Source organism: Dreissena polymorpha, chromosome 6 (assembly GCF_020536995.1).
Source record: "Dreissena polymorpha isolate Duluth1 chromosome 6, UMN_Dpol_1.0, whole genome shotgun sequence".
NCBI lineage: Eukaryota > Metazoa > Mollusca > Bivalvia > Myida > Dreissenidae > Dreissena > Dreissena polymorpha.
This window is the reverse complement of record NC_068360.1, coordinates 23,624,942-23,643,435: the sequence shown is the minus strand read 5'-3', so window position 1 is coordinate 23,643,435 and position 18,494 is coordinate 23,624,942. Positions and strand designations below refer to the sequence as shown.

Sequence of the window (18,494 nt, the reverse complement as noted above, 5' to 3'; positions counted from 1 at the left end):
GTTTTAAAATGTTGCCAAAGACATATACATGTGTGTATCCATAGTAACTGACTACTTTGTGTCTGTTGATTTAGTTTTGCTTTGCCTTTATAGATATGAAAACTAATGTGTTCCATGTTTCCATTATGTTATTTTACACAATGATTTTTCTTTCAACTTGATTATGAGAAAATTAGCTTGTTCGCCAGAATTTTCACCTTATATTAAATGGAAGTTAAATTTTAATGAGAAAACTAGCCATTTAATTCTATTAATAATATAATATCTGTGATTTTTCTATATCAAATACAAGAAAAATCACGTTTATATTTAATCTAAAGACTATTATTTTTCGATTTTTAGTTACTAATAAATAGCATGCAATTTTTTAGATTGTTTTGATGATCTTGTGTATAGATAAATAAACTTATGAAGACTATATAAAAAAATAAACATGAACAATTACATGTAGTAAAGAATGGTCAAAATAATGTATAATAATGCCCTTGATTCAGGCGATTCGTTATACATTAATGAATTGTGTAATGACCTCACGACTTAATGCAATTTATTTTGATTGGGTTACTGCGAAGTTCAATATCCTTCCACATCAACCTTTTTATTATAGCACTTATGGCTTGCTTGCTTTCTTTATGTTTATGCACACTGTGATATATGTTTTTTCAAACTTGATTTTTTCCTGCAACGAAACTAATTATTAATTATGTAAGTTGCTAATTTTGGCTTTTGTTGCTTGCTTGTTTTTATGTTTCATGCACACTGTGATATATGCTTTCTTTAATGCAACGAAACTGATTATTATAAATGATTTTATAAATACTTTTGCAATATTGAAGATAGCAACTTGATATTTGGCATGCATGTGCATCTCATGGAGCTGCACATTTTGAGTGGTAAAAGGTCAAGGTCAAGGTCATCCTTCAAGGTCAGAGGTCAAATATATGTGGCCCAAATCGCTTATTTTATGAATACTTTTGCAATATTGAAGATAGCAACTTGATATTTGGCATGCATGTGTATCTCATGGAGCTGCACATTTTGAGTGGTGAAGGGTCAAGGTCAAGGCCATCCTTCACAAGGTCAAGGTCATCCTTCAAGGTCAAACGTCATATAGGGGGACATTGTGTTTCACAAACACATCTTTTTTTTCTTGTTTTCTTTTTTTTGTATTCTACCTTCACATTCGTTAACTGTAAAATGATATCCTTCTATAATCGCTTTTAACAGCTGAGTAGCTGATTAAACACCAACGATCACCTTCCCCACAACACCATTTATAGTTTTTCTCTGACGGATTTCCCAATGTTTCATGAAACTGTTATTACACAATACACATGTATATGTATATGCTCACCTGTTGTCACGATACATGTATGTTCATTGTATTATGTGACCTGTGAAACATAATAAAGATATGTTCTGTTCTGTTCTGTTCTGTGTATATATTTTCATATAACTTTAAGTGAGCATCATAAATAATGCAAGGGTAGAAACTCGTAGGGTATTTGCTATCTGCATTATTTAATACCAGTTGCTTCCCTTAATTTAGAAGTTAGAAATACAATATTTATAGCGTGTATTAAAGTAATTATTATATTGAAAATATGTATTTATCAAATTTTATTTCGTTTGTACGGTGGCACTTAGGTGACATCACCGCTTTAAAAAAAAAGAAGTCGGGAAAACACAAGTTCTGTTTTCCCGTCTCCAAAAAAAGTAATTAATCCTGGTACCGTGTATGAGCGACTGGATTCCAGTGACTCTTTTCCTGGTATGGGCCGGGTATGATATATAATCCGCGTCTGTGATTGGCCGATTATCTTGTGCGCACAATATAGCGATTGTGTTTCTCCGACTCCAAAAAAAAAAAAAAAAAAACTCGGGGAAAACAGACTTATGTTGTGTTTCCCCGAGTTTTTTGAGACGGGAAAACAGAACTTGTGTTTTCCCGACTTCTTTTTTTGGAGCGGCGATGTCACCTTAGTGCCACCGTACGTTTGACAAAAAAAACCATTTATATTTGATTATTTCCGATTGAAAGTTTTTTTTATTGTTGGTGAAATATATGTGACATGTATAACAATGGTTTAAATTTTAGATCAAACAAAATATTATTATTAATTTTAAATAGTATGCATGAGTAGGCTTTATCTTGTCTTTTATTGAGAGTTTTAAAAATGATGGTAAGAACCATGTGTTGTCTTATATATCGAATGATTTTTGCCTTATTATATGTACATGTACGTGTAAAGTTCGATTGTTTGATTACATACTGTGATTGTAATCGTTATGAAGAAGAGTCCGTTTTCGAAACCATCTTACATTTATGAGACATGTTCGTGACATTTTACCTCTACATCAGTCAATATTTCGCGAAGGCATATTAAAATGTTTATTTGTGTTTTTTACTCCACCGAACAACATACCAAAAAATTGGAAATCGTAGTATGGGAATTTTAAAAGTATGTTTTATTCAGAAATATGGTTTCATTAACCCATTTATATTGTTTCTTTTAAACAGAACATTTATCGAATGAAAAGCGAATAAGTATTGAAAAAAGTATAAGGGATTTTCTGTTTGTGGCGAATTTTTAGGTCAGTCTTGAACAAACTGTTTAAGGCACATTTAATGCTATCCAAGGGAAATATTCAATATTTGGATTTGGTATTTGGAAATTGTTTTAAAAACGAACGCCGAACACAAACAATAACATTATATATCGAACTATTTTGACTGTGATGGGGCAGTTTTTGTTAGAAATTGATGCGATTTATAACATATTGTTTATGTGTTCTATGTATCTTTTTTTCTAAAATTACAGCAGATTTAAGCCAAATGTTTAAATTTCGAAAAAAAGTTGTATTATTACATTTTAATTTGCGTATCAAACAAGAAAAAAAAACCTGTAAGAAGTTATTGGTCAAAATTATTCTAGTAATGAGATTGTATTGATATTGTGAACGGATGGACGCTGTTAAGAAAGGTTGTTCAAATCTAAATGTAACAACAAGTCTGTTTAAGGAACTTTTTGAAATGCGGTCCGTGGCGTGATGGGTTGCGAACGATATCATATTTAATCCATTACACTTTCGCACATTTTTTTTTGTTAGTACGTTTTATTGATTTGTTCTTATATATATGTATTTGCGTCTCATGAGAAAACACGGCATAAACTGTTCAAATACACACAAACACGAAAGTATAATATGATCTTATACGAGTTATGGTTAATTCAGTTATGAATAAATTATGCATGTTACTTGTGTTTCGTCTGAGTTATCGATTAATTCCTGAACGAAAGTCCCGGTATGGTCGGACTTTTGACACCACCTGGTAACAATATAATTATTTTCGAAGCGGTGAAAACCATGCATCATTTGCATTATTTAAATCCTTTACTTCTGGTTCTCTTGGCTGGTCACCGAGTTTGCTAAGCTGCAAATATCTTTTAAAATGCCGCTACCTTGACTTTCTCATCCGAACCGACGGTCAGTTTCAATGGAGTGCATCTGTCACGGTCCCACGATGGGCATTCATTTATCAACCTCCGCGCAGATATTTGACTGGAACCAGCATAGCTGGATCAAATCCCTGTCGTCATAACCAACCACGCGATGTTAGACTAGCCAAGTGTTACAATCAATACTTTTACCGTTATTTTTACTTTTTTAAATTTATGTAATTTATTTTTTATAGTTGACCTTAACGTATACACTATTAACCAGCATGTATCAAACCCACAAAAATTTATAAATGAATTCAGAGAAAGAGTTAAGTACCAATACTTACAGAACTGGTGGATTATAGTTAATACATCTCCCTGACTAGAACTATAAAAACATATTAAATCACAATATACGAACACGAATCATACCTAGACATCCTATTTGTGCGCAAATTTAGGCGCAGTTTTGCCCAACTTCGTTCCGGAACCCTTCCGATAGAAATCGAAACAGGCAGATATCGCGGTATAACAAAAGAACAACGGCTTTTCCCAATTTGCAATACTGGTGAAATAGAAAGCGAATTACATTTCCTATTTAAGTGCCCTGTATTGCAGGATATACGAAAAGCATATATACAACGTAAATTTTTCATAAAACCAAATATACATAAATTGTTTATAATGCTGTCAAGCAAAAATGAACAGACAATAAAACAAACTACGTATTACATTGTTAAAGCACTTGAAACGCGAAAATTAAGTCTTGATCTAACCCAATCTGGAGGGTTGCCACAGGACTAAGCTGTATTTTCAAATAAATGTAAAAGTGTATTTATGTTTAAAATGTAGTCTCTTACCGAGAAAGTCCTTTATTTTGCCTCGATAGGCTTACTACTCGGTATACATTTTCTGTCAGTTGACGGTAGGCCCTACCTATATAACCTAATTTCACCTATACAACTTGCAAGCATCCTTTACGCAGGCTTCTAGATTTGTGTAGGTTATATGCAGGTGTTATACCGTTGTATATATACTCCATAACATATGTACATGTGTATGTATGCATATAAATGAATATGTTTATATACATGTGTGAGTGTGCGTGCGTGCGCGCATGCGTGTATTTCGCATAAAAAGATGTGAATAATTTTTTTTGCTCTACTACATGCAAAAACTGTATAATGTTTTAGCATGCTATTCTTAAGCTCTGTTCACCACTCGATATTATGTTTACATGCTATGCCAACCAATTGTGCACACACCATTGTCTTGCATGGATTGCAATATATATGTATTTGTGTCAGTAGCTGGAGGCCTATATCACAAATAAACAGATTCAGATTCAGTTGTGACTCTATAAATAGGGCGTTAAATAAATTAACTGATATTACTGATACTATTTTCAAAATGAAAACGAAAATGATATGACTTTTTCATAGTATAATACTTAACCCAAAAAATAGAATCCTACCAAATCTGATTTTCTTGTGTTGGCAGAGATTGTATTTGAGAGCAGAGAACGACAACTCTGCGTGGAGATTGGTCTTTCCTATCAAGGCAAGTGCTTTACCGAGTCAGTTAAAATGGGCCGATAAAAACTTTAGCATTTTACCACCAATCTCGGTAGTACTGTGATATACTGATATTTACATAAAATGTTTGCACCCTTGATATACATAAAGCAAGTTTAAATTACTTTATACTAGCAAAGAACGTTTAATAAATGTTTTCAAAGCAACATGAAAATCAACTTTCTGTCCAGCTTAAAACCGGCATCACGAATACTATAATGTATGTCCACGGCAACACGGCTGTCTGAATATATACTTATGTGCCCGGAGGGGGGGGGGGGTAACTTCCTATATACGGGTATATAGGGGTGTGCTGATTTTATGGGGTGTGTTTTTCGACTAAACTTATAGATATGGGTATGGTTTTGAGCATCTAAGTATAGATATGGGTATTGAAATAAGAAATTTGCTTGTATATTCATGCATATAAATTTGAATGTATCAGTATCTAAATGGGTATGATAAATGTCATTCGTGTATATAAATGAATATCAAAAAGTAAATTTCAGCAGCGGGAAAGATATAATAGCAAATTCAATAAGTATACTGTATTGATATGAAAGAGATTAAAATTATAGTATGAAATGTGTCCACTTTATCAAATTATAGTATTTAAATGGGTCCAGTTTATCAAACTTCTTGTATTGAAATGGGTCGACTTTCTCAATGGTATCGTATACAAATGGGTATGCTTTTTCAAAAATCTTGTATCAAAATGGGTCTACTTAACAGAGTTCCGGTATAAAAATAATTCCAACTTCTGTCACATTTATATGAATGCTGCATTCTGATTGGATAATTTGTTCACGTGACCGGTTTTTCATTTTCCGATGAGCCCACTTCGTATGCAAATTTAAACATGAATATTCATGTAGCTTCTTTCTGGTCATAAACAAATTGCTAAAATGACGTATATGTTTTGCGCGAAACTTAATGGCGTTGTTTTGTATTGGTCAATAGCGAAATAACGTGTTTTTTGTGCGCGAATTTCAGCGATATACCCGTTTGACGGAGATGAAACCGAAACCGAAAATAGATTCATACGCTAGATTAAAAAAGGAATTTATGTTAGAATTTCAGCTTTAAGACCATTTAATTTATGCATAAACGCCGTTGGCGTTTATGCAATTGAGGCGTAATTTTCCAGACAGTGCATACACCGATGAAATGCAGAAAAATGCTATTCAATTCTTAATTTAAGCAATTATTTTAACTAACTGTACATGATAAATATTTAAATAAACATATATGTAGTTAAGAATATTATTGTTAATTAATTAATTTAAGAATAATATGGTATGATTAAGAATTGTGGACTAATATTAATTAACCATTTTTTTTGTAGAGAATTGAACCATTTTCAAAAGTACAATTATTTATTTTAAAAAAGATGTGTTTCTGCTAATTAAATAAAGATACTGACCTTCAATTCGAGGTCGGCATGTAAAAGGTGTTTATGGACATCTGTTCTGTGCAAAGTAGTATTTAAACATTTTATAACATAAATTTGTTCTTTATATTGCGGTGAGAATATTTTTATCATTCTTTTCTATTAACGTATTAAGAACGCAGACGTCATCGTTATGTTTTGTGTGCGTTCTACTGTATTCTATAACGGAATAGATACCAGTATTGAGGTGAATTATTTATGTATTGTCATTTGTGTAAGGGTCAGCAGCAAAGGTCGTACAAGGAAAATTGGTTTGAAAGTTTATTTTATTTAAAATAACGTGAAATAAAAAATGGAATACTGCAATAACCTAGGACTTATAATAACCTACATGTCAGTACAGCAAAAACATCGCCATAAAACACAATATTTATGATGAAAAGAATAATCAAGGAATGTTTCAGGCAAAGACAAGATAACTAGGACAAACGACAATAAATCATATCAAACCACACTGAACATTATAGAACACTTAAAGAAGTCTTAACAAGGAGATGATGTGAATGTTAAAGTAATGCATCGATGGAGTACAGACGCGAGACATCTGCTCATGTCGAATATAAACGTTAGTCGAGCACTTATAGGCTTTAATCGATCACTTTAGATTAATTCGTGTTTCAATTAATGTTAAAGAACAAGAATTTAGAATAATATTTCACAGACCTCGTCCATATATGTAGAAAATTGGTCATACTTATCGAGCTGAATGATTTATGCAGATAATAAACCTCAGAAACATTGACACATAATGGACACATGATCGATATTTTCCCTGAAACAAACGACTTTAGTCGGAAATAAAGTGGTCCCATGTACAATCTTACACATAACTGTTCGCACACAGACACAATATTTAAGGTTACTTAAGTTCGAATAGAAATGTATTATCCCATAGATTTGTAACATTTTAAATATCTATTCACATGTCCCAACAGTAAAACTACATGTCATCGAGATAAATACTCACGCTGCCATAGTAAATAAGATAATTCACAAATTTTACTTGGCACAATTGTATCAGAATTTATGTTACTAAATCAAATATTCTAGTAATGCATATGTATTTATGTATTTATGTATTCAATCGCATTTTACATTTTTGATGTTAAATGGTGACATGCACGTTACCAGTATATAAACAGAGACACGATTGCATTTAGGATTTTTTTATGAAGCTCGCTCAGGTTCATTTGTTCATTTACTAATTTAAACTTGGTGGAAAACAACATGATGTTCACGGTATTTATTACATTAATTGGTTATTTAATATTCATCCCAATTTTTGCTGCATCCAATGTGAGTCTGTTATGTGCATTCAGAAATACAAAGTCAGTTAAGTCGGTTAAATAATCCAAAGTTATGAAACACTAAAATGGACGTATGAATTAAGGTCAAGATATCTAGTTAACCGAAAAACACCTTCTTTACAATGTAATTATAACTTAACACTTTGTTGGAAAATTAATGAATGCTCGTTAACGTAAGGTCAAAACATCAACTTTTCAAATAAATAATGCAAATATTAACTCTCTAACTGACAAATTTCACAGCAATTGTTTATACGCAGATAATAAACTTATACCAATTGTATAATTTAATTTTGGGCAAGCCCTACCTGGATGGATGACCGCTGTGTATAAAAGGAGCGCTACAAAGACCCAAGATTAGAAAAAGGGGAGGATTTGAGTAAGCAGTATTGCAATTTTTCGGTACTCACAGAAGAAATCACATCGAACATTTCAAGTGTTTTGTCAGTGAAGATCTACAGGGTACCAAAAACGTACGTATTGCTTTATTTCATGTATTTTACACGAGAAGCAAACTGTTAGAAATGGCTTAAAATGAAATATGTATTTAACTGGTTACTGCCAGCATAGCTCAGTTCAATTTGTTGCATGCGCATACTGAAATAGGAGACTCTGTAACTGTTATTTTAGACTTGTAACTGGTATTATAGACATTGTAACTGCTATTATAGACTCTCTGTCTTGTAATAACGACTGCAATAGATAAAAGCCTTGCTCTGTGAAAAAAGGTTTTTATGCATGTGCGTCAAGTGTCGTCCAAGATTAGCCTGTGCAGTCCACACAGTCAAATCAGGGCCGACACTTTCGCTTTTATAGAATTTTTCGATAAAAAGAAAACTCTTCTGGACAAAAATCCAATTTAGGCGGAAAGTGTCGTCTCTTATTAGCCTGTGCGGACTGCACAGGCTAATCAGGGACGACACATTACGCACATACATTAAACCCCATTTTCACAGAGCTCATATTTGAGTGCAGTAGACTGCAAATGATAACATAGATTCCGCAGCTGTACTTTGTTACTGGTATTATACGGAAAAAATGTTACTTTGAACTTTGTTAGTTGTATGATAGACTCTGCAAAGCATAATAGACACTTCAGCTGGTATTGTAGACTCCACGACTGATACTACTGGTAATTGCTATTTAGTTAGCTTGTTGATTTTGTAAGATACACATAGTACCAACTAGTGATCTGTCTTAATGCGCTTTACATTTTTAACTATTAAAGCAGTATTTTTATACACATTTCAATTAACTCTTCCCACGCTATGTCAATCAGCAAATCTTTTAACGAATATTTTTTATTTATTTGATAAGTCACTATTAAGGTTATTTGGACAGAGTTGGTAATTCTGACCTAGCATAAAGTTATGGTCAATTTTCTTCAGCGGGAATTTTGATTTGTGTATAAAAATATGCACATCATTAAATGTCTACGCAAATGACGTTACTTCCTGTTTGTTCCAGTTGCCGCCAACATGTGTAACATGTACATCATTCTCTCCTCCGTCCTGGTTGCAGCAGCCGTTGCGCAGACGTTCAACCCAACGTGTGAGTATGAATGCGTGATTTTCACGTCCATTCTTGACCAAAGTTAACATTATTTGCACGACCATGTGTGAATGCGCTTACTTTATTTGCACGTCAACATTTGAGCTAGCTTGCGTTATTTGCACGTCAACATTTGAGCTAGCTTGCGTTATTTGCACGTCAACATTTGAGCTAGCTTGCGTTATTTGCACGTCTACATGTTAGCTAGCTTGCGTTATTTGCACGTCTACATGTTAGCTAGCCTGCGTTATTTGCACGTCTACATGTTAGCTAGCTTGCGTTATTTGCACGTCTACATGTTAGCTAGCTTGCGTTATTTGCACGTCTACATGTGAGCTTGTTGGCGTTATTTGCAAGTCTGCATGTGAGCTAGCTTGCGTTATTTGCACGTCTACAAGTGAGCTAGCCTGCGTTATTTGCACGTCTACATGTGAGCTAGCGTGCGTTATTTGCACGTCTACATGTGAGCTTGCTGGCGTTATTTGCACGTCTACAAGTGAGCTTGCTGGCGTTATTTGCACGTCTACATGTGAGCTAACCTGCGTTATTTGCACGTCTACAAGTGAGCTTGCTGGCGTTATTTGCACGTCTACATGTGAGCTTGCTTGCGTTATTTGCACGTCTACAAGACGTGAGCTAGCCTGCGTTATTTGCACGTCTACATGTGAGCTAGCTTCCGTTATTTGCACGTCAACATGTGGGCATCATAAACGTTATTTGCATGTACGCATCTGAGCACGCTAACATTATGTGCGCACCAATGAATGAGTACGCGTATGTGGTTTCAAGGCCAACGTGTGATTACGCACACGTTACCTGTATATCGACGCACGTTCATGTGTCGGTACGCCTTACGTCATTTGCACGTTCTCGTTCCAGGCATGTAGGTATACTTTTTAAAGTTTGTTTTATATATCCCAATATTGATCCACTACTTCCGTTGGTATATTCATTAACTTTACATATTTATATATCGGTTATAAAATATGGCACGAAAATAAACATGTTATAAGTTTCCCCATGTAATCTAAATTTACATGTATTTAGATATAATTAAATACGTACTCGTGAAGAAGAAAAGTAACATTAACACCTAGCACAACAGGGATAAAATTATAACTCAAAAGGTTCGGTATACCTCTAACCCACTGTCCTCTTATCCAATACCCTCTGACCTTAGTGACGGTAGACAGCTGCACCAACAGCAAGCTGGTCGTCACGGTAACTGACGCCGCCGACAATGGCATCATCTACATCCAGGGCCAGGACTCCGCGTGCAGGCAGACGACCACTTCCGGTAGTTCACAGCACGAGATTCTGTTCGGCTCGTGCAACCTGGAATGGGTAAGCTAGTTTTGCATTTCTTTTTTAAATTTAATCAATTTCAGCAGTACTGGAATGATGAAACAAAAAAGAATTATATCTGCTGTTTTTTGCTTTTTACTATAATATTCGATTTGGCGAAGTCTTGATATGTGGGGGTAAACCAAACCACCCTGACGGAACCCCACAAGTCCGGTAGGGTGACCATCTGGAACGGGTTTGAAACCGGGTCGCCGATGTGATAAGCGCGTGTACCAAAAACTTCAAAGCCTGAGAGTCTGAATAGTTATTATATTCAGACACTCTCATCATATCGGCCTATTATGACTTAGTAAGTTGATCTCTGTTTCCCGACTAAGGCCGAGTAGGAAGGCTTGTATATTTGAGCCGCGTTCTGAGAAAACTGGGCTTAATGCATGTGCGAAAAGTGTCATCCGAGATTAGCCTGTGCAGTCCGCACAGGCTAATCAGGGACGACACTTTCCGCTTTTATGGTATTTTTTGTTTCAAGGAAGTCCCTCCTTACCGAAAATCAAGTTTATGCGGAAAGTGTCGTCCCAGATTAGCCTGTGCGGACTGCACAGGCTAAAATGGGATGACACTTTACGCACATGCATTAAGCCCAGTTTTCTCATTTACGCATATCCACACGAGGCTCTAACTCCCGTCCCTCCCTTGTGTAGGAGGAGTCGTTTAAGATAGTGATACAGAAGAAGGCGCTTTACCAGACAGGCGATGACAAGCAGATTCCGGTCATGTGCCTGGCCGACTTAACAGACCTGACTGTCAGCAACAACATCACCGCTCTGTCAGTATCAATCCGCCTCCGTGCATTTCTTAATTTAATTGTTTAAAAGGAATTTCTTTTTTCGAGGAACAAACAATAGCATAAATATAATCCCTCTATAAATATCATGTTTTGCTTTCTTTTGAAACATGAAGTAAGCGGAGTGCTTTTTTAAAGTCCGAAGTGTGAACAAGGCTATAACCATTTTAACCATCTATTTGACACTATTCTGAGCTTCCGCGCTGACGTCATGGACTCGCTGCGACCTGATTATAATTGTGTGCGTCTCCCTTTCAGGGACAAGGACGACGACGCCGGCCAGAACAAGACGGTGAAGCCGTCGGCCACGATGACGTTGTTCAGTGACGGCGTTAACGTCGGCGGGTCGTCGGTGATGCTCACGGACACGATCACTATGTTCCTGGAGTTGGACGCTGAGTTCATAGGTATGGGTCCGTATCTGCAAGCTCGGGGCTTAACGCATGTACGTGAAGTGTCGTCCCAGATTAACACGTGAGTCGGCACAGGCTAATCAGGGATGACATCTTCCGCCTTAATTGGATTTACACTATAAAGAGATATCCTTTAAGCGGAAAATACAAAAAAAGCGGAAAGATTCGTCCCTGATTAGCCTCTTCGGTCTTAACAAGCTTTTCTAGGACGACACTGTACGCATATGCAACAAACCCAGTGTGCCCAGAGCGAGGCACAAATTAATGGTAATATCAGATTTAATGTCATTTACGACGAGATAATTGTATAATATACGTACATCTGCACGCTTTTGTAATGGCAAAAAAAAGCATTTTGCTTTTTCGAATTTTAACCCGTGAATAATTTATGTTTGTATTGTTTATCTTTAAACTTGAAATCTTATACATATATATTTAACAGTTTTTTATTTGTCTCTGTGCTATTTTTGAGCAATGTTAATACGGTACTTTATATTTTACAAGTTTTATTACCGTATACAGCCGTCATTTTATTTATGTTGCATTAATAACATAAACATGATGGCGTGTTTGTTTTTTTAGCTGACTTTGACATCAAGGCAAAAGGCTGCAGCGCTGACAACATCGAGATCATCGCCGCCTAGTAAGAGATTATAGTTAATACACAACATAATTTATCAAACACATACTCAACACATATAAAATATGACATCGATACTAATGATGATGTATGGATGATGATGATGAAGCTGATGATGGTGGTGGTGGTAATGATGATGGTGGTGGTTGTGATGAGGATGGTGATGATGATGGTGATTATGATGATGATGATGATGACGATGATAATGACGATGATAATGACGAAGACTGCAATGATGATAGTGATGATTATGGTGGAGATGATGCTTATGATGCTGCTGACAACGACCACGACGATAACTATGGTGGTGATGATGATGATACTAAGGATACTGATGACGATAGTGCTTTAATACGTAATTGCAATCCACATCGACTTCAACTATTAAATCGAAATACAAACAAAAGTATTCTACCAATGTCATCCCCATTGCCACACCGAGTATTGTACACCCTCCGCTCGCAGCTGCCCGGTAGACGTGGAGTTGTTCCCGCACATGCAGCGCGTCTCCCAGGGACGCCTGTCCGCCTCGTTCGGCGCTTTCCGGACCACGTCGCTCGCCGGGGGAGCCGTCGCCATGCCCTTCTCGTGCACGCTTCAGGTCTGCCTGGGACCGTGCGCCCCGGTGAGTTTGTTAGTTTGTTCATCTTAGTTGGATTGTTCTCCGATTTCAACGGTACTTAAATCCTATCATGGCTGTTAGTTAATATACTCTCACTGTTTCCGGGTCAGCTGGTTTGAGAAAAGTGCACATACTTATGCCATTAAATGATATTTGCAAAATTTGAATCAAAGGTGGGTTCTGCGAAGTTGGGGGGGGGGGGTGTTCATTGAAATTATTTCATAACCAATTAGCATACAACTGACTTAGACGGACCGCACAGTCCGCACATGCTCATCTGGGACGACATTCCGCTTTTATGGAATTTTTCATTTAATGCAGTCTCTCTTAGCAAACATCCATTTAAGGCCTATTTGACCTGTGCGGAGTGCATAAGATAATCTGGAACGACACTTTACGCACATGCATTTAGCCACATTTTCTTCGAACGGGGGTCAGATATTCATCAATATAACCGATTCTTCTTGATAATAGTCGCCGTGGCAGAGGTCTGGACTAGTTTACAGTAGTTTAATCGCAGGCCTCTTTCATTGATCTTTAGCGATGAATAATTAATAATTAATGCGCAAAGTTGCATGTATTATTAACTAAACGCAATTGTATATTACCAGACACGATTTGGACACCAGTATTAAAGATGACAATACATCGTAAAACAGGTTCAGGAGCACCGGTAGCCAGTGTAATAAATAATATTTTATGAAAGGGACATTTGCAGTAAATTGACAAAATTAAAAATAAATTGTTTCAGATTCGCATATGCCCGTTGTAGTTATGATAGTTGTGAGGAAACGGTAATACTAAATATTTACCATGCTCTAAAATATCCATTAAGTGCATCTTTTGACGATTTAAAAACCTGAAAATTATAAAGCGTTGCAACGCGAAACGATTGAATAATTTGGAGAGTTATGTTGTTGTCGTTATAATTTGTGACACTACGAGGATTGCTTATATAAAGTATAAAATACATCACTCATTGAGCATGGATGGTCGAGTTGTCTAAGCGGAAGGCGTTTTCTCCAGGGGTCAGTGGCTCACGCCCAGTTGAGGGTTACTTTTTTAAAAACTTTGTTTAACTTTATTTGTGTTATTTAACTAGAGCCTTTTAGATCCAATGTTTACATTTATCAATATAAAGCATTTAATGACAAACTTCAATATCTGCCAAAACTGTGAAAAGGTCACCTGTAACGTAGTTGTAACGCGTTTTCAAATGTGATATGTGCGTGGCAAATATACATGATTTGTTAACCAATTTCCCAAAATAATGTTGAAACAAAAGTGGTGTCTGTGCGCGGAAAATGGCATTCTATGTCAGAGTAGCTTCAACACAAAAAACTCAGGTCACGAATTTACGGAATAAAAGATATATCCGTCTTTGTCGAATCTCCGCGGTTTTCTGTTCACAGACTACGTGCGAAGACGGCCAAGACAGCTACGGCCGGAAGAAGAGGCAGGTGGCGCCCGCCAAGCCGGACAATGCCGTGGAAGACATCAGCGTCGGCTCCTCCATCCGCATCACCACCGAGGAGGTCACCATTGAGAGTACGAACGCGTTTGTTAATGGCCCACTCCAAGCTTGAGTCTCGGTCTGGGAACAATTGGCTTAATGCATGTCCGTGAAGTGTCCTCCCAAATTAGCCTGGGCAGCTCGCACAGGCTAATCTGAGAAAACTCTTAACGCACATACATTGAGCCCAGATTTTCCAGAACGAGGATGGATTAATACAAAATAACTCGTGCAGATCTACTTTCTTATTGACATCTTACATAATAATGTCAATTTGATCCAAATAAGGAAGAGGACAATTACAACGAGCGAGGCATGGTATAGAGGAGATAACCCTGGGTTATGGTTAGGTTAAGGTTAGGATTAGGGGTCGGGTTAGGGTTAAGGTATGGGTTAATACTAACCCTAACCCGACCCCTAACCCTAACCCAAACCCTTACCCTAACCCTCTAACCCCCCCCCCCCTCCCCATGCGCATTGTAAGATATTAATTCATAAGAAAACAAAACGTGATACAAAACGTTATTTTTGAACAAAGGCATCATAACTTTCGTTGAATTTGAACAGTGTTCTGTAAGAAAAGGTGTATATGCTTATATGTTTATGCCACTAAATGGTCGAGGTAATGAATATACTCTGTACACATCTGCTGATCATATGCCACTAAATGGTCGAGGTAATGAATATACTCTGTACACATCCGCTGATCAGCAGATTGATTGAACAGATCAATTTGTTCCCAATCTGTATTTGTCGAAAAGGCACAACCCTACAAGCCTTACATCTATCATCATGTAATAATAACATTCTTTTCAACAGCATATTGCTTATAAATTTAATTGCCGGATATATTTAAACAATGTTTAATCAACGGAATGGTCGTTCACATTATTTTATTACACATTTAGTTATGTTAATTTATGCCATACAAATAAAAATTAAAATATATAATTGTCTCCCCTTAGCCACCGACGAGAACAGTGACCTCTGCATGAACCAGGGTGTCTTCATCGCCCTCATCATCATCATGGTTGCCGGCCTCGTCGCAACCACCGTCGCCGCCGTCGTACTGTTCCGGAAGCTCCAAGAGAAGTCCGGCATCCTCAGCAAACTCGGTTCCGGTCAGCTCAGCCACATGCCCTGTTGACCAATGTCCGTTGAGAAACCTTGACCATTGACCCCTCACGACCTATCCACTAGAATCCTTTCATCTGCTCTACACGAAGAACCACTGATAAGCGTTCCTTAAACATTCGCCATCTTCAACGAAAACACTTCGATCATTGTCCCTGAAGAAACATCTACCAGTGTCAATTTAGAAACGTTAATCATCGCCAATAAAGAACACTGACAAGTATCCATGTAGACTGATGACATTAAATAATTGAGCTTATTAGGAAAAATTCGTTATAAGGATTTTTTCATTTTTATTCGTCATTCTAAAATTTTGACTTTATGTCTGTTATAAAAGCCACTGGTTGTAAATGAAAAGAATTACCGCGACATCATTGAATTTATTTAATGTCAACATTATTTGACGGTACTGTCGACGACCCTTTTCGTGGAAACGATATGCACTCGGGCAAATATTTCACTTTTCTGTTACTTTCTCATTTGGTTTTCCTTGACATATATGTTTTAATATTAATTTGTTTTATTTACGTTTCTGACACAAATTTATTGTTACGAAATAATTATTTTTAATTTATAATTTGATTAAATTTTCTGCATCCATCATGCGTGTTCATTTTACATAAATATCTACTTAACATGACATGTTCACAAAATGGCAAAACAACAGAATCATAGATAAAATACCCAAATGAATGATACTTGTATTTAAACAAGCAAAATAACACTAACGACTACGAAACTAATCACACGAAATTGCACAAGATAGTATAATTGATGGAAATAATCCATCAAAATAGATAAAATAATTTGAACCGCTTTTCATCGATATTATTTACATAGCGTTTAAATACGCTGTTCAAATCTAATGTCTGGTATAGTACCGGGCTCAGATCCTGGAAATGACAAACTATGTATTAAACTTGTTTCGATCAAGTTGTGCTAGATACTAAACAATCTATTAAACACATTTGTGTTGAAAATTGTTTACACGAGCTCGGTAAATAAAACTTACATGAATACATTTCGACGAATAACAACACTTCTGTCACCACATTTACCTGAACGAACTGCGTTTATTGTCACAGCTTTAATGATATTTGCTTGAGAAATTAGTGTTAAAAATCGCAAAGCGAGACCACAGGTAAACAACAAAAGCACACACGTTATTTGAATGCCTTGTATATATAAGTCCGCAAGCTATTTTGAGAAAAAAAAAACAGTACATTTGTGGAATTTCCTTTCGCCAGCTAGAATGAATTCACGGGTTGGGAAGTCAGTTCCAACCTGAATTAACATGTTTACACAACTGATAATAGACTATATAAGCGCAGACATTACAGTTACGTAGTAACCCACTTCACAACCCGTGAATTTTAGCGATTGAGAGTATTGTCTTTAAGGTAACATAAAACATGTATTTCTTTCTGCGCATTAATATAGACTTCTTATCATAACATACATCTTCGAAATATTAAAAGAATATATAGAGGATATGTGTTCATGTCAGTGTAAGATCGTTTGTTTTTTCACGAGTGATCATATAAAAAAAAATCTATGATAACGAGTGAAATAACAAACGATCTTACACTGTCATGAACACATCTTCTGTTTCTTTTATGCCCCTTTTTCAAGAAAATAATTAATAGCTGTTTCCCTTTCGCTGAAAAGTTAGGTACCCTTTCTTCCGTGGCGTGCCTCAATACATTTCAATTCACAAAATGACGCCATTATACCAAGAAAATTCTCCAGTTAAGCTCTTTTACAATGTTAATACACGGTGAAAAAACATAAAATAAAAAGGAAATTTGTTGGATTCGATGGAATATCGTTTTTAATTCACTCGTGATCATAAAAGATATATATATATATATATATATATATATATATATATATATATATATATATATATATATATATATATATATATATATATATATATATATAAATCTTGAAGTAAATCTTGATATGATAATCGAAAAATAGAAAAAGTAGTTCCCAATTTTTTTTATTTTCACCGGTGAAAATAACAATTTGTTTATATTCACTACTGTTATTTCACGGCAGAAATGTCATATTTTATCATTAGGTATTAAAGAAGAACAGTTCTATAATATAGATCGATTACATGTTTCCAACTGCTTATATTGATAAGGATGAAGAATTTGGTCTCCAAAAGTGTGTGATACACATTAACCGTCGTTGTAAGTTTGCATTCCCTGAACTATTTAACATTTGCGTTATTTGTTTTGGCAGTCAATGTTCCAACTGCATACAATTTTCACAAGAAATATAGGTAAAACACCATCTTGAACAAACATGCCGGATAAGGTTTAAACAACGATATAAAACAATGACGACGTAGTGGATATACGAGGTTTGTGAGGTAAATTCATTGAATATACGAGTTTTTTGAGGTAAATTTATAGATAGACTCCCGCGTATTTCTTAATAACCGGTAGCGCTGATACATACTACGTGTTTGTTTAATTATGAATGCATGCTAAATGCTGTAAATAAGGCCAGTTTTAAACGTCGACTACTCAGGAAGCATACTATCAGTTACCATAATAACACGCTATAAGACAAACGCCGAAATTCTTTTATGAAATCTTGTTTATTTTCAGCCATTTTACATTAAATTAAGATGTTCACGGGATTGTACCATAGCAGTAATGTAAAGTAATGTGAATTAATATTT

At 35.8% G+C, this 18,494-nt stretch overlaps 1 protein-coding gene across 1 annotated transcript; it reads left to right on the top strand.

Moving 5' to 3' along the window:
* The first annotated feature begins 9,252 nt into the window (after positions 1–9,252).
* LOC127835517 (uncharacterized) lies at positions 9,253–16,152 on the top strand. Its single transcript, XM_052361956.1, has 8 exons — positions 9,253–9,325; positions 10,506–10,669; positions 11,332–11,456; positions 11,733–11,881; positions 12,470–12,530; positions 12,993–13,152; positions 14,562–14,697; positions 15,628–16,152. Exons 1-8 carry the CDS (start codon positions 9,253–9,255, stop codon positions 15,807–15,809), a joined length of 1,050 nt encoding a protein of 349 aa, XP_052217916.1. The 3' UTR covers positions 15,810–16,152.
* The last annotated feature ends 2,342 nt before the right edge of the window (positions 16,153–18,494 follow it).

Bases quoted from the DNA above. Each gene is read 5' to 3' on its own strand.
- LOC127835517 (XM_052361956.1), top strand. From the start codon at position 9,253: ATGTGTAACATGTACATCATTCTCTCCTCCGTCCTGGTTGCAGCAGCC. The intron at 9,326-10,505 runs GTGAGTATGAAT...CTCTGACCTTAG, and splicing joins GCAGACGTTCAACCCAACGT to TGACGGTAGACAGCTGCACC. The intron at 12,531-12,992 runs GTAAGAGATTAT...CTCCGCTCGCAG, and splicing joins ATCGAGATCATCGCCGCCTA to CTGCCCGGTAGACGTGGAGT.